Source organism: Diceros bicornis, chromosome 35 (genome assembly GCF_020826845.1).
Source record: "Diceros bicornis minor isolate mBicDic1 chromosome 35, mDicBic1.mat.cur, whole genome shotgun sequence".
NCBI classification, from domain to species: Eukaryota; Metazoa; Chordata; class Mammalia; order Perissodactyla; family Rhinocerotidae; genus Diceros; species Diceros bicornis.
In genome coordinates this window covers 22,500,762-22,523,608 of record NC_080774.1, presented here as the reverse complement: position 1 = coordinate 22,523,608, position 22,847 = coordinate 22,500,762, and the positions used below count along the sequence as shown (strand labels likewise).

Genomic DNA, 22,847 nt, shown 5'->3' with positions numbered 1-22,847 from the left:
AAATTGTGTTGCACTTGTAAGGGCTTTTCCGGCTGTCGGATTCTTTGGGACTGGAATTCTCTTCTCTCAATTATCAAGCGTTACTGGGGAAGGAGCTTTCATGCATCATCTCAGTTAATCCTCCAGATCTATCTACTTTTTTCAGATAAGGAAATGGGCACAGAAAGGTTGTGATCTACCTAAAGGTCATGCAAAGATTTGACTCAGGCATCTGACTCCAGACTTGTTTGCCTCTAACCACTCCATTATACATTCTCCTCATGGCTGAGGCCAGCGTGGTCCCGGTCCCGTGGACCCTTATTTATCATAAGCGATGATAGCAGCTACCATTTGACACACTGTCTACCGGTTTTCAGGGCGGAGAAATCTTGCTCGAAAAGCTGCAGAAGGACACAGCCGGCTTAGGTAGTAGAGCAGCAGGTCCCGGAGTGGCAGACTCAGCTCTGGCATCACCTTGCTGGTGTGCTTTAAGGAAAATTCATCAGGACCTTTGTATCTGCAAAGCTGTGTAAATGCAATCAGTGTGAGTAATGTTTACTATGTTCTCCTTGAGTAGTGTGAGTGTGGGGATCTGGAGGAAATGCACCTTTTTTTCCTTACATCAGATTAGGGATTTAAAGTTAGGGATTGAAGGTGACTTGACTCTAAATTCTGTTATCAGAGTTGAACTGTCCATCAAATGAATTCTAAAGCAAGGGTGGGAACCTACCTGTGTTACAGTCTCCTGTGACTCAAAGAATAGTTTCTGCAGGATTCTGTCATGCTGTGAGGCCAGTTAGGATGTTGATAAGTTGAGCCCCGTAATTACTTAGCATCACAAAGGGCTAGGTGGAGTTGTTTAGAGCAGTCTTCTTTGTATTCTGCCTCCTTAAGTGGCTCCGCTCTTAGGTAGGAGTCAAGGAATCTACAATGAACAACGGGACAGGAGTCCTACCCTCCAGGAACTGGCTTGGGGGAGAAGGGGCATCAGTGACATTTTATGTAAATGGCCACCCCTAGAGTGTCACAGGGAGTTAGAGTACAGTTTCTTGTTGCCCATCTTCTACCCCAGGCCACCTGACCCATCCCCTTCTTTCCCTTTCCAAAACATATAGGAAATTTAAGTGTAGTGTTGATTGTATTAATGACTGTTTTAAATTTCATTTCTAATTTTTTAAAATTGGGTGAATGTAAGCTGTTACAAGTCTCTCCCTCTCCCCAACTCAGTTTCATTGCTTTTTAGTTATCTATAGCCTTCAAATAATTTTTTGTTTCTTTTCCCTGTGGTTTGTGGCTGTCAGACAAAAAACTGATCCGGTGAAAGTGATGTGATGAATAACTCAGTCCAGAAGAACTATAGGTCTAGACTGTTAGAATTTTAAATTTTGCAGAGCATGCTTGCTCTGGATTTTTTTTTTTTTTTTGCCATTGTAGTATGCCCATCCTTCACTCTTGAACTTTAAGTCTTGTTCCTTGAAACTCACCTTATTGTTGGACACTTTCCTTGAGGTCGTGATGTCTCAGAAGAAGGATGTGGAGCATCAGCAGTCCCAGGGCAGTGGTGCCTGCTCACAGTCCCAAGGCAGCTTCTCGCAGCCCCCTGGGCTCTCCTCACAGACACAAGGCTCCTCTTCACAGTCCCAGGGCACGTCCAGCTCCTCCACCAGCACAGCGCCCACGTCCAGCCAGTCCTCGCACTCCAGCTCGGGGACAGTGAGCTCCTTAGACACAGTGTCCACTCAGGAACTCTATTCTATTCCCGAGGACCAAGAACCCGAGGAGCCTGTCCCTGCCCCTTGGGCTCGATTATGGGCCCTTCAGGATGGATTCTCCAATCTTGGTAAGACCCTTTGTTGTATAGTGTAATATTTTGTTCAGAAAAACAGTTAATGGAAAGTTGTTGCAACAGAAAGCTCAAGATGCTCCTGGAGTTCAAAGGTGATGAAAGGTGAAACCAGGGACGCAGTTTTGGGTAGCGCGTTGGCTCTTAGCTGCTGTGGATCCCCTTCATTTTTTCTTTTAACAAATATTAATTGGGGATCTGCAATGTGCTGTCCATCTGAGCATCTGAAGAGAGCTGTGGACCGTGTCCCTAGAAAAATGCAGATTCACTCAAATTTGCACATATTTACCATTTAATCACAAAAACTTCACCACTGAACCCCTGCTGTGGTATGCTGCAGCTTCAGAGCATCAGTTTTACACTTTCAGAATAGAGAAGGCTGTTTGATCACCACCTATTATTTGTTTTTATCTCCAAATAGGCAACCCTGCAGCTAAATACATTCATCCTCTCTGACACCTGGTTCCAGTAGTAAGGCATTGCTCTCAGCATGTTTTTTTTGTGTATGTGTGTGAGGAAGATCAGCCCTGAGCTAACATCCATGCCACCCAATCCTCTTTTTTTTTTTTTTCCTGAGGAAGACTGGCCCTAGGCTAACATCCATGCCCATCTTCCTCCACTTTATATGGGACGCCGCCACAGCATGGCCTGACAAGTGGTGCATTGGTGCACGCCTGGGATCCGAACCTGGGCCGCCAGCAGCGGAGCGCACGCACTTAACCACTACGCCAGGGGGCCGGCCCCTCAGCATGTTTTAAATAGCATTTTTTCTCCTTCTCTGATTAAATTAATCTCTTCATTTAAAAAAAATTTGAACTTGACATTAATGGAATAGAAAATAATAATGTAAAGAAATGAATGACTGATATACCATTTTGTACCTTGTCACTCACCTTTCCCTTTTATGTCATGTCTAACTTTGAAGACTTGAAAAAAACAGTAAAAAATGGAGAGATAATATAGCGACATTCATATGTGCAACTTTAAATTTAGATGTAAACATTCTAAGCTATTTACTCATTTAAGCCATATTTTTAAGATAGGCTTAGGGCTTTAGGCTTAGGTGAGTGGGAAACAGAAGTAGTGGGAAAGGGTGAAATGGGGTGCATCACCCTTAAAAGTGAGATTACATATAAAGAGGCTGATAAGGTGATCAGCATAAAGTAGATGCTCAATAAACAAGCTGTTTTATTATTGTTCTTATTGATTTACACCTATGTTTTCTTCTAAAATTTTATAGTTTTAGCTCTTACATTGATCCATTTTGAGTTGATTTTTGTATATGATATGAGATAGGGGTCCAAATTAATCCTTTTGCATGTGAATATCCAGTTGTCTGAGCACTATTTCTTGAAGAGAGTATTCTTTCACCATTTAATGTTCTTGGCACCCTTGTCAAAGATCATTTGACCATAAATGTGAAGGTTTAATTCTGGACTTTCAATTCTGTTCCATTGATCTATGTGTCTATCCTTATGTCAGTACCATAAAATCTTGATTACTGTAGCTTTGTAGTAAGTTTTGAAATCCAAAGTGAGTCCCGATTTGTTCTTCTTTTTCAGGATTGTTTTAACTATTTTGGGTCCTTTACATTTCCATATGAATTTTAGGATCAGCTTGTCACTTCCTGCAAAGAAGGCAGCTGGGATTTTGATAGGGATTACATTGAATCTGTAGATCAATTTGGGCAGTATTGCCATCTTAACAATAATTAAGTCTTCCAGTCTATGTACATGGGATGTCTTTCCATTTATTTAATTCTTCTCTAATTTCTTTCAGCGATGTTTTGTAGTTTTCATTGTACAGGTCTTGCACTTTAAAAAAATTTATTCCTAAGTATTTTTTTCATATCTTTTTTTTTGTGTGTGAGGAAGATCAGCCCTGAGCTAACATCCGCCAATCCTCTTCTTTTTGCTGAGGAAGACTGGCCCTGGGCTAACATCCGTGCCCATCTTCCTCCACTTCATATGGGATGCTGCCACAGCATGGCTTGCCAAGCGGTGCATCAGTGCATGCCCGGGATCCAAACCGGCGAACCCTGGGCCACTGCAGCGAAGTGCGCGCACTTAACCACTTGCACCACCGGGCCTGCCCCATATCTTTTTTGTATTGTGGTGAATATACATAGCATAAAATTTTGCCATTTTAATCATCTAAGTATACAGTTCAGTGGTGTTAAGTACATTCACAATGTTGTACAACCATCACCAGTATCTATTTCCAAAATTTTCCCTCTGATAGTTTCTTTCCTTTTTTTCCCCCTTGGCTTTATTGAGATATAATTGACATATTGTGTAAATTTAAGGCATACAATGTGTTGATTTGATACACTTACATATTACCATATGATTACCACTATGGTGTTAGCTAACACCTCCATCACATCACATAGTTACCGTTTCTTTTTTGTGGTGAGAACATTTAAGGTCTACTCTCTTAGCAACTTTTAAGTATATAATACGGTATTATTAACTATAATGACCATGCTGTACATTAGATCCCCAGCACTTAATCATCTTACAACTGGAAGTTTGTATTGTTTGACCAAAACCTCCCCATTTCTCCATCCCTAGCCCCTGGTAACCACCGCTCTACTCTCTGTTTCTATGAGTCTGGCTTTTATAGTTTCACATATAAGTGATGTTATACGGTATTTATCTTTCTCTGTCTGGCTTCTTTCAGTTAGAATAATGCCCTCAAATTTCATCCATGTTGCAAATGGCAGGATTTCCTTCATTCTCATGGCTGAATAATAGTCCGTTACATATATACCACATCTTTATCCATTCCTCTGTTGACAGACGCTTAGGTTGTTTCCATATCTTGGCTATTGTGGATAATGCTGCAGTGAACATGAGAGTGCAGATATTTCTCTCTTCCATATCCTATTTTCATTTCCTTTAGCTATATGCCCAGAAGTGGAATCATATGGCAGTTCTGTTTTTAATTTTCTGAGGAATCTTCATACGGTTTTTCATAGTGGCTGTACTTTACATTCCCACGAATGGTGCACAAGGGTTCCCTTTTCTCCACATCCCAGCCAACACTTATCATTTCTTGTCTTTTTGATGATAGCCATTCTAACAGGTGTGAAGTGTTATCTCATTGTGGTTTTGATTTGCATTTCCCTGATGATTAGTGATGTGGAGCACTTTTTCATGTACCTGCTGGTCTTCTTTGGAAAATGTCTATTCAGATCTTCTGCTTATTTTTTAATCATGTTGTTTGTTTTTTTGCTATTGAATTATATGAGTTTTTTATATATTTTGGATATTAACTCTTTATCAGATATATGATTTGCAAATATTTTCTCCCATTCCATAGGTTGCCTTTTCAATTTGTCAATTGCTTCTTTTGTTGTGCAGAAGCTTTTTAGTTCTATGTAGTCTTACTTATTAATTTGTGCTTTTGTTATTTGTACTTTTGGTGTGATATCTGAAAACTCGTTGCCAAGACCAATATCAGAAACTTGCTTCCTATGTTTTCTTCTAGGAATTTTATGGTTTCACTTATGTTTAAGTCGTTAATCCATTTTGAGTTAATTTGTGTGAGTGGTGTAAGATAGGGGTCCAATTTCATTCTTCTGCATGTGGTTATCCGGTTTTCTCAACACCATTTATTGAAGAGGGTATCCTTTCCCCATTAAGTTCCTGTAGTAATTTCTGACCTACTGTCTGTGTCTATGAATTTACCTATTCTGGATATTTCGTATAAGTGGAATTATAATATTTATCCTTTTGTGTCTGGCTTCTTTTACTTAGCATAATGTTTTCAGAGTTCATTCATGTTGCATCATGTATCAGAACTTTATTTCTTTTTGTGGCTGAATAATATTCCATCGTATGTATATAACACATTTTGTTTATCCATTCATCCGTTGATGGACACTTGGGTTCTTTCAACCTTTTGGCTATTGTGAATAATGCTGTTCTGAATGTTTGTGTACAGGTATCTGTTTGAGTCCCTGTTTTTAATTTTTTGGGTATATACCTAGGAGTAGAATTGCTAGATAATATGGTAATTCTGTGTTTAACTTTATAAGGAACCACCAAGCTCTTTTTCACAGCAGTTGCACCATTTTATAGTCCCACCAGCAATGTATGAGAGTTGCAATTTCTCCACATTTGACTACCATTTATTATCTGTCTTTTTGATTATAATCATCTTAGTAGGTATGAAGTATTATCTCATTGTGGTTTTGATTTGCATTTGCCTGATGGCTAATGATATTGAACATCTTTTCGTGTGCTTATCGGTCATTTTTATATTTTCTTTGGAGAAATATTTTCTCCCATTCTTTAAGTTGTTTTTTTCACTTTCTTGATGGTGTTCTTTGACACACACATTTTAAAGTTTAATTATGTCCAATTTCTCTATCTTTTCTTTTGTTGCCTGTGCTTATGGTTTCATATCTAAAAAAGCATTGCTTAACCCAAGGTTACAAAGCTGTGTCAGTATTTTTTCTTCATAGAGTTTTATAGTTTCAGCTCCTACAATTAGTCTTTGATTATGCTTTGGTTGATTTTTGTATATGGTGTGAGGTAAGGGTTTCAACTCTTATTATTTTGCATGTGGTTATCCGCTTATCCTAGAACCGTATGTTAAAAAGAGTATTCTTTCCACAATGAATTGTTTTGGCACCCTTTTTGAAAATCAGTTGACTGTAGGGCTGGCCCCGTGGCTTAGTGGTTAAGTGCACGCGCTCCGCTACTGGTGGCCCAGGTTTGGATCCCGGGCGCACACCGACGCACGGCTTCTCCAGCCATGCTGAGGCCGCAACTCACATACAGCAACTAGAAGGATGTGCAACTATGACATACAACTATCTACTGGGGCTTTGGGAAAAAAAAAAAGGAGGAGGATTGGCAATAGATGTTAGCTCAGAGCTGGTCTTCCTCAGCAAAAAGAGGAGGATTAGCATGGATGTTAGCTCAGAGCTGATCTTCCTCACAAAAAAAACAAAAGAAAAAGAAAATCAATTGACTGTAAACGTGAAGGTTTGTTTCTGATCTCTCAGTTCTTTCCCATTGATCTATATGTCTATCCTTATGCTGTACCACACTCTCTGGATTTTGGTAGCTTTGTAGTAGGTTTTGAAACTGCAGAATGTAAGTAAGTTCACTAACTCTGTACTTCATTTTCAAGATTATTTTGGGTATTCTGGGTCCTTGCATTTTCATAAGAACTTTAGTTTGAATTTGTTAATTTCTGCAAGAAGGCAGCTGGGATTTTGATACGGATTGTGTAAATTTGTAGTTTGGGAGTTTTGCTATCTTTTTTGTTGTTGTTGTTGTGAGGAAGATCAGCCCTGAGCTAACATCCATGCTAATCCTCCTGTTTTTTTTGCTGAGGCAGAACGGCTCTGAGCTAACATCTATTACCAATCCTCCTCCTTTTTTTCCCCCAAAGCCCCAGTAGATAGTTGTATGTCATAGTTGCAGATCCTTCTAGTTGCTGTATGTGGGACGTGGCCTCAGCATGGCCAGAGAAGCGGTGCATTGGTGTGCACCCAGGATCCGAACCCGGGCCACCAGTAGCGGAGCGCACGTGCTTAACTGCTAAGCCATGGGGCCGGCCCAGAGTTTTGCTATCTTAACAATGTTAAGTCTTCCCATTCATGAACATTTGTATAGGTCTTTAAAATTTTTTTCAACAATGTTTTGTAGTTTTTTTTTTTTTCCTGAGCTAACATCTGTTGCCAGTCTTCCCCTCTCTCTTTTTTTCCCTCCCCAAAGCCCCAGTACATAGTTGTCTATTCTACTTGTAAGTACTAGTTCTTCTATGTGAGCCGCTGCTACAGCATGGCTACTGACAGATGAGTGGTGTGGTTCCATGCCGGGAATCAAACCTGGGCCAATGAAGTGGAGCGTGCCAAATTTTAACCACTAGCCTATCAGGGCTGGCTCTGTTTTGTAGTTTTTAGAATATAAGATTTGCATTTCTTTTGTTAAATTTATTCCTAGGATTTTTATTCGTTTTGTGTTATTGTAGATGGAATTACTTCCTAATTTCATATTAGGTTTGTTCATTGCTAGTGTATAGAAATATAAGTGATTTTTGTATATTGATATTGTATCTTGTAATGTTGCTGAACTTTGTTTATTAGGTCTAATAGTTTTTAGGGGGTTCCTTAGGATTTTCTACATACAAGAGTTTTGTCATCTGTGAATAGAGATAGGTTTGCTTCTTCGTTTCCAATATGGATGCCTTCTATCTATCTATGTGTGTGTGTGTATATGTGTGTATGTAGCCTAATTCCCGTGGTTAGAACCTCTACTACGATAAATAGAAGTGGTAAGAGTGGACATCCTTATCTTGCTTCCGATGTTAGGGGGAAAACTTGCACTCTTTTTTGATTAAGTATGATGTTAGCTGTGGGTGTTTCATAAATGCCCTTTCTTGGGTTGAGGAAGTTTCCTCCTATTCCTAGTTTATTGAGTTTTTATTTTTTGATCATGAAGGGGTGTTGGATTTTGTCAAACATAATTCTGTTCTGTTTCTAGTCTGTTGAGATGATCTTGTGGTTTTTGTCCCATATTCTGTTGTTACTGCGTGTTACATTAATTAGTTTTCAGATGTTAAACCAACCATGCTTTCCCAGGTTAACTCTCACTTCGTCATGTATAATCTTTTTTATATGTTGCTGGATTCGGTTTGCTAGTAGTATTTTGTTGAGGATTTTTGCATCTATATTCATAAGGGGTATTGGTCTGTAGTTTTCTTGTGATATCTTTGTCTGTTTTTGGTATCAGGGTATTCCTGGCCTCATAGAATGAGTTGGGAAGGTTCCCTCCTCCTATGTTTCTTGGAAGAGTTTGAGAAGAATTGCTTTTAATTTTTTACTTGTTTCGTAGAGTTTAAAATGAAGCCATTTGAGGCTGGGTTTTTCTTTATAGGAAGTTCTTTGACACTAAATCAGTCTCTTGTCATTGGGTCTATTAAGATTTTCTATTTTTTCTTGTGTCAGTTTTGGTAGTTTGTGTCTTTCAAGGATTTGTCCATTTCATCTGTCATCTAATATTGTCATACCATTGTTCATAGTATTCTTTTTTTAATCCTTTTTATTTCTGTAAGATCAGTAGTAATTACCTTTCTTTCATTCCTGATTTTAGTAATTTGAATCTTCTCTCTTATTTCCTTAGTCAGTATTTTCAAAGGTTTGTCAATTTGTTGATCTTTTCAAAGAACCAACTTTTCGTTTCATTGATTTTCTTAATTGTTTTCCTATTCTCTATTTCGTTTGTTTTTGCTCTAATTTTTATTATTTCTTTCCTCTGCTTGCTTTAGATTTTATTTGCTCCTCTTTTCCAATGTCTTAAGGAAGGTTAGGTTCTTGACTTGAAATCTTTCTTCTTTTGTAACTTGGACATTTACAGCTATAAATTTCCCTCTAAGTAATGCTTTAGCTGCATGCCATAAATTTTGGAATATTATCTCTTCATTTCATTCATTTCAAAGTATTTTGTAATTTCCCTTGTGATTTTTTTCTTTGTCCTTTTGGTTATTTAGGAGTGTGCTGTTTAATTTCCACTTATATGGAAATTTACTAAATTTCTTTATGTTATAGAGTTCTAATTTCATTATGTTGTTGTTGGAGAACACATATTGTATGATACTTTTAAAGTTTATTGAGAGGGGGTTTCTTGGCCTGGCTTATGTTCTGTTCTGGAGAAGTTTCTTACATGCATTTGAGAAGAATGTGTATTTTCCTTTGTTGGGTGGAGTGTTGGGACTATCTTATTTAAATTTCAAAATAATCCTGTGAGTGAGTATTGTTATTCTTGTCTCCATTTTATAGAAGAGCAAACTGAGGCTTAGAGAGAAATTGATTAACTTGTCTATGGTCATACAGCCAGGAGTTGGTAGAGGCAGGATTAGAACCTATGACTTTCAGACTTTAAACCTGTGTTCTTAACCTGTAATTGGGAAAGAAATGAGTGTGGAGTAAGAAAGGTAACAAAATTAGCCACCAGAGGGGACTGTGGAACCCAAAAGAGGCTTGTTCCTGTTTAAAATGAGTGTAAGAGAGACTGGTAGAGAAAGAGATTAAAAATGCTTGAGTGGGAAGAAAATAAGGGTGAGAGTGTAGTGTCAGTTGAGGGGAACGGTGAGGGTGCTGCAGATAGACATGGCTTCAAGTCCTAGCTCTGTCCCTTACTAGCTGTGTGACCTCCGGCAAGTGATGTTATTTCTCTGACCCTCACAGTCCTCATCTGTAAAATGAGGAAATAATGTTAAAGAAAAGGCGAGGAAAATAGGCCAAAGGTTGAGATTGAATGGGATCAAAGGGAGAGATGGGTTAATTTTTCTCAGATGGCCTTAATTTTTTCAGTGATAGTAGGATCCTCTGAGAGGGAGGTCAGTGAGTTTGAACTTCAAGGAGGTCTGGAATCTCTGGCAAAGGAAGAGAACTTAACCAAGCTTTCAATTCATTTGCCAAAACCAATGTATCTGTTCCTCTCCTCCACACCCCCTCACGTGCACTCCCTTCTTCTCTACTGGGAGGAGCAGCCCATCTTTTCTTGTGTTCATACCCCTAATTGCCTCACTAAGAGCTTCTGGTTCCCTTGCCTCCTACCTTACTCTCTCTCTCGCTCTCCACACATCTGCCTGAGGCCTCTCCTAATGAGCAAAGGTCAGAGCGTGTCCTTCCATGGGCAGCTGCCCCTTGCATTCTCTGTCCACCACACTTGTTAGTGTCCTGAACTTTCCATGCCCTTCTTTTTCCCAACTGTCCCAGAAACTCCTGGTTTCTAGTAGAAATACCATGGTTCACTTATTCCTTCCCCTATTCCTAGATGCTTAGTTTGTTTCCAATTTTTACTCCTGCAAGCAAGACTCCAATGAATGTCCTTGTTGTTGTCTCCTTGGTCAGTTGGGCAAACATGTCTCGAGGGTAGAGCCTGAGTTGAATTGCTGGGTCATAGAGTAGGCATGGCTTTACTTTGTGATGGATACTCCCATATTGCCTTCCAAAGGGGCTGTTCAATCTATCCTTCCCGTCTTACCTCCTCCACGAAGCCTCCTTGATAGCCGTGGGCAGAGTTCCCTAAGCCTTGCATTTGTGTTTCCCCTGGACAGTCTACTTGCTGTATCGTTGTTTCTATGTTCATCTTCCCACTAGACTGCAGACTTTAAGTGATAGATTTACTTTAATTTTTTGAATAGGTTATATTTGTATTAGGTACAGAATTCAGAAGAGATGCAAGGTCTTCATCTGTCCTTCCCCCAACTACTTCCTAGTGTTGCTGATTTCTTTTGTAGTCTTCCAGAGATATTTGATGTGTATATAAGCAACTAAGTGTCTATGTGTACTTTTTCCCTTCATTTTATATACTAATTGTAATTCACAACACATTGCTTGCAACTTGCTTTTTCTACTTAACAGTGTATCTTAGATATCCTTCTATCAGAATATGAAGACCCTCATCTCTTTTTACAGATATATAAATTTATTGAACTAGCTCCTTAGTAAAGGACATTTAAGTTGTTTATAATCTTTTGCTATAAGGATAATGCTGTAGTGAATAACCTTGTACATATGTCCTTATTTAATACATATGATTCTGTCCTTTCTGGGCCAATGGGTAGTGCATTTGTAATTTTAAAAAATTGAGGTGAAATTCACATAACATAAAATTAATCATTTTAAAGTGAACAGTTAAGTGGCATTTAGTACATTCACAACATTGTGCAACCACTACCTCTGTCTAGTTCCAAAACATTTCCACTACACCAAAATAAAACCCTATATTCATTAAGCAGTTACTCCCCATTCCCCTCTCCTTCTGCCACCAATCTGCATTTCATTTCTATGGATTTAACTATTCTGGATATTTTATATAAATACCATCCAATATGTGGCCTTTTGTATCTAGTTTCTTTCATTTAGCATGTTTTCAAGATTCATCCATGCTGTAGAATGTATGAGTTGTAGTGTTTATGCCTTTTTATGGCTAAATAATATTCCATTGTATGTAAATACCACAATTTGTTCAGCCATTCATCCATTGAGGGACATTTGGGTTGTTTCCACCATTTGGCAGTTGTGAATAGTGCTGGTATGAACGCTCGTGTACAGGATTTGCTTGGGTACCTGTTTTCATTCTTTTGGCTATATTCCTAGGAGTGGAATTGCTGAGTGATTAGATGGTTCTATGTTTAACTGTTTGAGGAACCACAAACTGTTTCCCACAGTGGCTGTACCATTTTATATTCCCACCAGCAACGAATGAGGGTTCCAATTTCTTTGCATCCTTGCCAACACGTATTGTTTTTTTATTATAGCCATCTTTATGGGTGTGAAGTGGTTACATATATAATTTTGATAGATCTTGGCAAATTATCCTCCTTAGACGGTGTATAAATATATTCTTACTGGCAATGTATGAGAGTAACTGCTTCTTCAAACTTCTTGCCAACTCGGCGTAACATGACACTTTTTGATTTTTGTCAGTCTGATCATTAAAACATGGAATCTTACTGTATTTTTCGTTTTTAAAATTTCTTATATTGAGTTAGCGTGGCCATCCTTTCATATGTTTGAGCCATTTGTATTCTGTCTGTTGTAAATAGTCTCTTCATATCCTTTACCCCTTTTCTACTAGATTGTTTGTCTTTTATTTGTAGGAACTTGACAGATATTGGGGAAACTAGTCCTTTGTCTGTGATATGAGTTGTTAATATTTTCCCTACTCTGTCTTTCCCTGAATATTTACTTGCCCACCATATGCATTGTCGTAGGTGCTGGAGCTGTACACTTAAACAGGAGACCCAAGGCTGCCCTCCTGGAGTTTATGTTCTAACAGGGGAATGCGGGGAGACAATATACAAATAATCAAGATAATTTCCAATTATGGTCCATACTTAGAGGGAGACAAAGCAGGATGTCATTATGATAACAGGTGGGTGGTGAGGTGGGAGTCTGCTTATATAGAAAACTGAGTGGGAGATGTTAATTTGAGTCCAGACACAAGAGGCAAGATGGCCGTTCAAATAGCTGTGAAAGAGGAATGCAGAGGCCACAGGGCCTGTTGAGCCTGGCATATTTGGGGCAGTGAAAGGAGGCCAGTGGGCTGAGTGTAGTGAGCGGGGGGAGGGGTACAAGATGAGGCTGGAAGGGATCGGGGCCAGATCCTGAGCGTCTAGCCTGCCATCAGGAGGAGTGCAGATTTTGTACTAAGTATAATGGGAAGCCTCAGGAGGGTAATAAGTAGGAAGTTGTTATTATATCATAAGTATTTTTCCAAATCATTAAAACTTGTTTGAGAACATTTAATGACTGCTTGTTATTTCGTGGTTATGTGTAAACCATAATTTATTAAACTTGTTGGAAAATTTTGATTTTTTTTCCTCTCCTCATATTTAATCTTATAAAATCTTGATAAGCTAATCTATAATTTTGATTGCCTTCTTAGGCTATTTTCCTACAATAGATTTTATGAGCAATTTTTAAAGGTGTTTCATACATGAAATTCCTCAACCTTCTTGAGTGCTCTTTTGTGTTACAGACTGTGTTAATGACAGCTACTGGTTTGGGAGGGATAAAAGCTGTGAATATTGCTTTGACGAGCCACTGCTGAAAAAAACGGATAAATACCGGACTTACAGCAAGAAGCACTTTCGGATTTTCAGAGTAGGTGACAAATATCCATACATTTGGGAGAGCTGGTAATCTAGTCATCACTCTTAGATATCTTCCCACTATAACTCCCCACTGTTACAACTTTGAAATAAAATGTTCTCTGTTTTAGGAAATGGGTCCTAAAAACTCTTACATCGCATACATCGAAGATCACAGTGGGAATGGAACGTTTGTAAATAGAGAGCTTGTAGGGAAAGGGAGACGCCTTCCTTTGAATAACAATTCTGAAATCGCACTTTCAGTATGCAGTAATAAAGGTAATGTTATTATCTTATGGTTGCTGGAATTTTTTTCTTCCCATATTAAAGGAAAATTGACATGTGTCCTTGCAGAAGTATGGTTTGAGTAAGTAAAGTAAGTAGATTTGCATTCAAGATTCAGCTCAGTCCTAGTTGCATTTTTTAATTATGAAAAAGTTCTATCAAGGCAGATTTTCTAAGGTTTAATTGGTTTGATTAGTTTTATTTAAAGCCATATGCTGTCAATTGAATTATCATATTGCTTAAGAGAGTTCATAGTTCATTGATGGATACAGTTTATACCACGTCAGTCTTAGATATCTGTGAGTTGTTGTTTTAGGCCATTAATTCATTTCCCTCCCTCCATTTCTCATTCTTCCCTTTCTTCATTCCTTCCATTCATTCATTTCTGCACATATTTATTGAACTCCTGTTATATGCTAGGCAGTAGGCTATGGGTTTTTCTATAAGAATCTCAATTTAGACCTTCCACCTACTTAAATACCACCTGGTTATTCTGTGAAAGTGGAGATGTTTATTGTCATCATCAGGTATTGTTTTATAAGCATCCACTCCCAAAACTTCATGACTATCACATCTAAAATGAACAATTGTCATTCAGTGCAAAAAATTCAGTGCAGAAAAAATAAAAAAAAACACAGCATTAAATGTAGGTCACAGTGATTTTAAATCCTAGGACAAGAAAATACTCTTATTTCTTTGATTAAAAAAAACCCACAGAACTTCCCGAAACTATCTGAGAGTTGAATAACTTGGAAGGGTATGTGTGTGTATGTGTAGATAGCATCTTAAAAATATAGATTTCCACCGGTACTCTCCCACAGATCCTGATCCAGAAGTTCCAGGATCTAAAAAATCCTGCCTAGGTGATTCTCATGCAGCCAGACTTCAGACTGGCATCTGAGAACCATGGCTATACTGGGCATCCTGAAGCGCATTTTAGGATTGACTTAGTATTCCCTGTTTCTGACTATTTTGTTTTCTATCTGATAATTATAGTCAGGGCAGCTGCATAGGGTTTTGCTGTTTGAGAACATCTGGTCGAAGGGGCACCTGGCCCTGAAATTTTGACCTGTCCTCCGCTTGACAAGCTGTGTGCCACCTTCTTTTTTTTTTTTTTTTTTTTTGTTTGTGAGGAAGATCAGCCCTGAGCTAACATCCATGCTAATTCTCCTCTTTTTGCTGAGGAAGACTGGCTCTGAGCTAACATCTATTGCCAATCCTCCTCCTTTTTTTTCCCCAAAGCCCCAGTAGATAGTAGTATGTCATAGTTGCACATCCTTCTAGTTGCTGTATGTGGGATGCGGCCTCAGCATGGCCGGAGAAGCCGTGCGTCGGTGCGCACCCGGGATCCAAACCTGAGCCGCCAGTAGTGGAGCGCGCGCACTTAACCACTAAGCCACGGGGCCGGCCCCTGCCACCTTCTTCTAATTGGTCTATCCAAGGGGCACCTTTTCTAATTTGAACAAAGGTGTTATATGGGTTAAAGGTGGCCGTGATGAAAATAGATCAAACTGCTGTTCTACAGACTACATTCAGTCTACTGACATTTTATCAGGCATTTGCTATTATTTGTTCTTTAACATGAAAATCCAAATTTCTTTGAAAAGGTGGAATATCTGACTACACTGAGCCTATAATCCCATTACTTCAGGATTTGCAGGTGCTGAGTAGAGGCTGCCTCCTTCAGACGCGTGATGTGTTTTCTCCTTCAAGTCCCCACTGCTCCATGTTGTCTTAGACTCAACCCAGCCTTACCTGTGTTCATGACCTTCCAGCTTGTGTGGGCAACTGTGTCTGCAGCCCCTGAAGTAGGCCTTGACATTTGTGAGAAATACATTCCAGAGCCCTTCAAATTTCCACATTCTTGGATGCCACTGGAACGTCTAGGTTCATAAATATCCATAAGCATACAGGCATAGTTGTATCCCAGGTGGCCAGCAGATCTCATTCACTAGGCAAGCGTCTGCCTTGTGTGGACCAGCCTGGAGTGAAGCACAGGTGGCTCAGATTCGTGCCAGAGACTGGATCTCTGGGTTACTTCAGGGAGGTCAAAAGCTGTCACCTGAAATCTGGGAAACTCAAGGATCTTGACAAATTTCACTCCCTTTTAAGATATAGGTGGTTGCAAATTTACCATTGATGACTTTGTAGAACTGAAATGTTTGATAAGTGATTGCAGGCTTGGCCCAACACTATTAAATGAGTAGGTGTTTTTGTTTTTTTTTTTCTTTTTCCGAGATACAGCCCAAATAATGGAGAAATGAAGGAGAATTTTTTTCGAAAATGCTATTTATTTAACTTTACAAGTAGGTTCAAGATGGTTTGCACTATAACATACCAGATATGTAAAAGTATAAATGGCTAAAGAAGATAATACAAGAATGATGATCCTATGGTCTAATTTTTATTGCGATGTTTATTACTTGCTTACAATATTTTTTTCTAGACTCAAACTAATTGCTTTTTGGGCTTGTGCTAATCTGCATGGGTATTTTATAATAGTGCAATTGATTAATATTCTGAGGTCAGAGAATAAGACTAGCATTTATGTATGGATTTCCTGTACTATGTGAGAACGATGCTGTGTATTTCCATTAAAGAATGAAATTTGACAATCATCATTTTCCATGGGTTTCATGATATGTGTTAGCCTAGCTAAATAATTCCTTTAGGGTTAAATGTTAAATGTAATTAAAAACAATTGTTTTATATTCCATATACCATTTATCTTCTTTTTATTGAATGATTTAATGAGACCTATTTCTGCCTTTTTTTCCTTAGTTTTTGTATTTTTTGATCTGACTGTAGATGATCAGTCAGTTTATCCTAAGGAATTAAGAGATGAATACATCATGTCAAAAACTCTTGGAAGGTAATTTTCTTTTTTCTTATGGATATTGCACTTAATTTTTTTCTAAACATTTGTCATTGGTTAGTTTTCCATTCCTGTTTTTATAACATTTGTTATATATTCATAACATATTTGTAGGGCACCTATTTGTGATAGGTATGTTATTCATTTATTTGATAATGATCAATTGAATTGAATGGTTTTTCCTTAAAAATTTTATCTATGATAACTTCCTAAAAGCAGTTTTATTGAGATATAATTCACATACCATACAACTCACCCATTTAAGATGTACAATTCAGTGGTTTTTAATGTATTCACAGAGTTGTGAAATCTTTACCACGATCAATTTTAGAACATTTTCATTACCTTCCAAAAAGAAACATTTACTGCATTTCTGCCCTCTTCAGAATGAGTGACATCTTGGGAAGTGAAATGAAACTGACCATTGAATAGGGCCAAGTTCTGAAAATTTTTGGTTTCAGGACCCCTTACACTCTTAAAAATTACTGAAGACCCCAAAGAGCTTTTGTTCATGTGGCTTAAATCTATTGATATTTACTCTATTAGAAATTAAAATGGAGACATGTTAATAATACTTATTAATTCATTAAAAAATAAACTCACTCATGTTAAGATAAATAACATGTTTGTTTTTGAGGAAGATTGGCCCTGTGCTAACATCTGTTGCCAATCTTCTTTTTTCCTTTTTCTCCCCAAAGCCCCAGTACATAGTTGTGTATCGTAGTTGTAGAGTTGTAGTTCTTCTATATGGAACACCGCCTCAGCATGGCTTGATGAGCAGTGAGTAGGTGTGTGCCCAGGATCTGAACCAGTGAACCCTGGGCTGCTAAAGCAGAACATGCAAACTTAACTGCTATGCCACTGGACTGGCCCCGATAAATAACATTTTTTAATGAAAATAATTACTTAAAAAAAGATTAGTGAGGGGCTGGCCCAGTGGCGTAGTGGTTAAGTTTGCGTGCTCTGCTTCGGTGGCCCGGGGTTCACAGGTTCAGATCCTGGGCGTGGACCTACGCACCGATTATCAAGCCATGCTGTGGCAGGCATCCTACATATAAAGTAAAGGAAGATGGGCATGGATGTTAGCCTGAGGCCAATCTTCCTCAGCAAAAAGAGGAGGATTGGCAACAGATGTTAGCTCAGGGCTAATCTTTCTCACCAGAAAAAAAAAGATTAGTGAGAAGAGTAGCATTGTTTCACATTTTTGCAAATCTCTTTTTTGTTTTTGTTTTTGTTTTTGTGAGGAAGATCAGCCCTGAGCTAACATCCATGCCAATCCTCTTCTTTTTGTTGAGGAAGACTGGCCCTGGGCTAACATCCGTGTCCATCTTCCTCTACTTTATGTGGGACGCTGCCACAGCATGGCCTGACAAGCGGTGTGTCGGTGAGCGCTTGGGATCAGAACCCAGGCTGCCAGCAGCAGAGCGCGTGCACTTAACCGCTATGCCACGGGGCCGGCCCCTGCAAATCTCTTTGATGTCTGCTGGCTTACTAGAAGATGGCTAGATCCTGATATTTGCTTCTTCATTGAGTCTTTCACGATATCACATGTCATGTAGCCTCTGGAAAACTCTGTACACTCATGAGACAATAAGAATGAAAAAGGCAAATAATGTCTTAGTATTCTGAAAATAGTTTTGACTTTATGGACATCCTGAAAGGATCTTGGAGTCCTTTAGGCGTTGCCTGATCATACTTTGAGAACCACTTCCTTAGGGAAGGTGTTCAGGACACCTTTAGCACATTACACAATGTCCTTCACCCTCCTATCCCTCCCCCTCCCTAAAGGCTTTTCTATTTATTGACATTTTTGGAAATGTGAAAGTAGAAAATAATAGAAAGAAAGAATTACCCACATTCCTGCCATGTAGAATCAAGCACAGTGTACTCTTTTTTTTTTTTTTTTGGTGAGGAAGATCAGCCCTGAGCTAACATCCGATGCCAATCCTCCTCTTTTTTGCTGAGGAAGATTGGCCCTGAGCTAACATCCGTGCCCATCTTCCTCTACTTTATATGGGACGCCGCCACAGCATGGCTTGACGAGCAGTGCGTCGGTGCGCGGGCGGGATCCGAACCTGTGAACCCCGGGCCGCTGAAGCGGAGTGTGCACACTTAACCGCTGCGCCACTGGCCGGCCCCAAGCACAGTGTACTCTTTATCACCATCTATGGGAAATATTTTAGTTTATGGACATGAAATTCAGTAACTCATTGTGTTTCCATGTTTGCATTGGCTACATGGAAGCTTGCAGCAAATTTGTGCCTGCCCTTAAGAAATATATGGGACTCTTATGTTTTCTAAGGGAAGAGTCAACACAAATCCTTTAACTTTTAGCAGGTGACAGAAACTTAAATGAGTCAGGTAAGAAATTTACTGGCTCTTGTAACTGGGAAATTCAGCGGCACAGCTGACTTCAGGTGTGGCTGGACCAGGAGGCCTTTAGGGCTTTATTGCACTCTTTGGCTTTGTCTGTGGCTGGACCTAAGGGCTCCTGTAGTGTTGCCAGGGCTCTGGCTCCATCTCTGGATTCAGCTACTCTTTGTTGCCCTTCTATAGAATTGCTATCTCTGTGTGGCAGAAAAATGGCTTCCAGGAGCCCCACATTCATATTTTCTTTCTTCTAGAAACCATGGCAGAGAGAATTGTTTCTTTCCCAACATCAGCATTTGATTCCGGGGAAAACCCTGACGGGCTCAATTTTGATTACGTGTCCACCTCATGGTCCTAGGAGTGGGTACTATATTATTATAGACACTCCACCAAGAAGATTTCTCAGGCAAAAGGTGACTGTTATCTGCAGAAGGGGAATTGGAAAGTGTTTTGAGCAGATTAAAAAAAAATAATAGTTATATAGACCAATATCTTACACCATATACAAAAATTAAAAATAAAAAAAAAACCTAAATGTAACAGGTAAAACTATACACCTGTAAGAAGAAAACATAGGGACAACTCTTCATGACCTTAGATTTGGCAATGGTTTCTTAAATATGGCAGTAAAAGCACAAGCAACAAAAGAAAAAATAGATAAATTAGACTTCATCAAATTTAAAAACTTTTGTGTCAAAAGACACTATGAAGAGAGTAAAACACAACCACCAGAATGAGAGAAAATATTTGCAAATCATATGTCTGTTGAGGGTCTAGTATCCAGAATGAAGAACTCTTATAATTCAGCAACAGAAAGATAACCCAATTTAAAAATGGGCAAAGAGGGCCAGCCCCGTGGCTTAGTGGTTAAGTGCACGCGCTCCGCTGCTGGCGGCCTGGGTTCGGATCCCGGCGCGCACCGACGCACCACTTCTCTGGCCATGCTGAGGCCGTGTCCCACATACAGCAACTAGAAGGATGTGCAGCTATGACATACAACTATCTACTGGAGCTTTGGGGGAAAAAAATAAGTAAATAAAAATGGGCAAAGGATTTAAATAGACATTTCTCCAAAGAAGAGACACAAATAAAAACCAGATGAGAAGATGCTCAGCATCATTAGTCATTAGGGAAATGCAAATCAAAACCACAATGAGATACCACTACATACCCACTAGGATGGCCAAAATAAAGAAACAGAAAGTGACAAGTGTTTGTGAGGATGTGGAGAAATTGGAACTCCTATACACTGCTGGTGGGAATGTAAAATGGTACAGCCACTGTGAGAAATAGTTTGGTGTTTTCTCAAAAAGTTAAACATAGAATTACCATATGACCCAGCAATTCCCCTTGTAGGTGTATACTCTCCTAAATAGAAAACAGGTGTTCAAACAAAAACTTGTGCATGAATGTTCATTGCAGCTCTATTCACAATAGTCAAAAGGTGGAAACAACCCAGGTGTCTATCAACAAATGAATGAACAAAATGTGATATAGCCATACAATGGAATATTATTTAGCTATAAAAAGGAATGAAATACTAATACGTGTTACAGCATGGATGAACTTTGAAAACATGCTAAGTGAAAGATGCCAGAGACAAAGGCCACATATGGTATGATTCCATTGATAGAAGATAATTGGAATAGGCAAATCCATAGAGACAGAAAGCAGATTAGTGGTTGCCAGGGGCTGGGGGCAGGGTAGAATGTAGAGAATACTTACTAGGTATGGGGTTTCCATTTGGGCTGATGAAAAGTTCTGGAACTAGATAGAGGTGATGGTTGCACAACATTGTGGATGCACTTAATGCCGCTGAATTGTACACTTTAAAATGATTACAATGGTAAATTTTATGTTATGTGTATACACAATACACAATAAAGAAGATGTCTTGGCAAACTCTTCACCCCGCTCCCAAAACCCACAATAGTTATAAGTCTACTTCAGGCAGGTAATGAGTGATTGATACTCGAGTAGCCATTACTTTGGGCTGACCCAAACTTTGGAGAACAGAGCCTACGTAGGATTAACTGTACTGGTTGGCATCTTGGGTAGCATTCCTCCTCTATTATAGTATCCCGATTAATTGCAAATCTTTGAGAGCTTGCTGCAAGCAGATTAATTGTGTAATACTTTTGATTTCTTAGGTATTGTGATTTTATTTAGGGTGCAATTCATGGCATCAACTACTTATGCACTTCCTTTGAAGACAGAGAATAAGAAAGAGAAATGTATCAATGAAAGTAATTCATTTGCAGATACTGTTTACTGTTACTTGTTTCAGATGCTTATTTTTGACTAGGACTCTGTTCTATTTGATGTTTCTCTGACCTCTGGGATAAGTCATTTCTCTCTTATTTGTTCTTATCATCTTTCTGAGAATTTCACAATCTGGGGTGACAGTAAGACTTAAGTCTGTATCACTCAGCTCAACAAGTGGAATTTGGAGCTGACGCAGTGTTGTAAGGTCCACATTTACTTATGCCCATGACATTTTACATTGGTGAGGTTTTACTGTCTTCTCTGAAATCAGGGACAGTGGAAGGGTTGTAACTTGTAATAATTGAGGCCAGCTCAGAAGTGGTGGGTCTCATGATTAAAAACATTCTGACAATCAGTCACTTTCTCTCTTTTTCCATGTAGTGGTGCCTGTGGTGAGGTGAAGCTGGCTTTTGAGAGGAAAACATGTAAGAAAGTAGCCATAAAGATCATCAGCAAAAGGAAGTTTGCTATTGGCTCTGGGAGAGAGGCAGTAAGTACTTGTGTTTGTGGCTGCTCAGCTCTTCTTAACAACTTCTTCTTAACTTCCCCAAATAATTTTGGAGTGGTGAATGTCAGGAAGAAGTTCCTGCTCAGATATGTGAATTTGTATCAAAGAACATTGAAAAATTTTGAGTCTATTCAACTAATCTAGAAGCTTACTTATAGACAATTTGGTTACAAAAATATTTGGTTGTACATAATAATGTACACAGCAGGAAGTTTTTTTTTTTCTTCCAAGTTGTTACAAGATTGTTTTTACAATAAATGAAAGGAAATTAGGAAAAAAACATCCAGTTGTATCCCTGCCACTGTAACCCTACAGCTGTTTTCAGTTTTCTTTTTCCTTCTTTGTTCATAGGAATTCATGTTTTTAGATGATTGAAATCATACTGTATATACAATTTTGTATTCTGCTTTCTTTTCTTTTTTGTTTTTTGTGAGGAAGGTCAGCGCTGAGCTAACATCCACACCAATCCTCCTCTTTTTGCTGAGGAAGACCGGCCCTGAGCTAACATCTGTTGCCAATCCTCCTTTTTTTTTTTTTTCCCCCTTTTTCTCCCCAAAGCCCCAGTGGATAGTTGTATGTCATAGTTGCACATCCTTCTAGTTGCTGTATGTGGGATGCGGCCTCAGCATGGCCGGAGAAGCGGTGCGTCGGTGCACGCCCGGGATCCGAACCCGGGCCGCCAGTAGCAGAGCACGCGCACTTAACCGCTAAGCCACGGGGCCGGCCCCTGTATTCTGCTTTCTACATAAGCATTAATGCTTAAACTTTTCCCTAATATATCCTTTTTGATGATCGAGTCTTTATTTCATTATCATAATTTATTCAACCATTTCTCTGGTTGACCGTTTAGATAATTTCTAATTCTTTGTTCTTTCCGATAATGTGGCAATGAATATCTTAGTGTTTATAGATTTTTAAAATCTTAATTAAATTATCTTAACAGTCTCTTTATATCGTAGCCATTCATTTTATTACATTTTCTATAATACACACTTACACTGGAATGGCCAAGTGTACTGGTGTTTCAATACATAACCCAGCAAAGTAATGTAAAATATGGCCTGTAATCACGTTTTTCTTTGTGGCCAGCTGTTTCTGGC

At 38.9% G+C, this 22,847-nt stretch overlaps 1 protein-coding gene across 7 annotated transcripts in view; it reads left to right on the top strand.

The window, feature by feature from the left end:
- Positions 1 to 22,847, top strand: part of CHEK2 (checkpoint kinase 2) — a 37,888-nt gene that overhangs the window by 593 nt on the left and 14,448 nt on the right. For 4 of the 7 annotated variants that reach the window (XM_058531687.1, XM_058531689.1, XM_058531690.1 and 1 more), the window contains 5 exons: positions 357 to 1,819; positions 13,333 to 13,457; positions 13,576 to 13,723; positions 16,511 to 16,601; positions 21,621 to 21,729. In XM_058531687.1, the coding sequence (XP_058387670.1) occupies positions 1,495 to 1,819; positions 13,333 to 13,457; positions 13,576 to 13,723; positions 16,511 to 16,601; positions 21,621 to 21,729 (798 nt within the window). In that variant the 5' untranslated portion in view covers positions 357 to 1,494. Of the gene's footprint in view, positions 1 to 356; positions 1,820 to 12,637; positions 12,727 to 13,332; positions 13,458 to 13,575; positions 13,724 to 16,510; positions 16,602 to 21,620; positions 21,730 to 22,847 lie in introns of those variants that run through there. The other 3 variants (XM_058531686.1, XM_058531693.1, XM_058531691.1) reach the window with 3 other exon arrangements.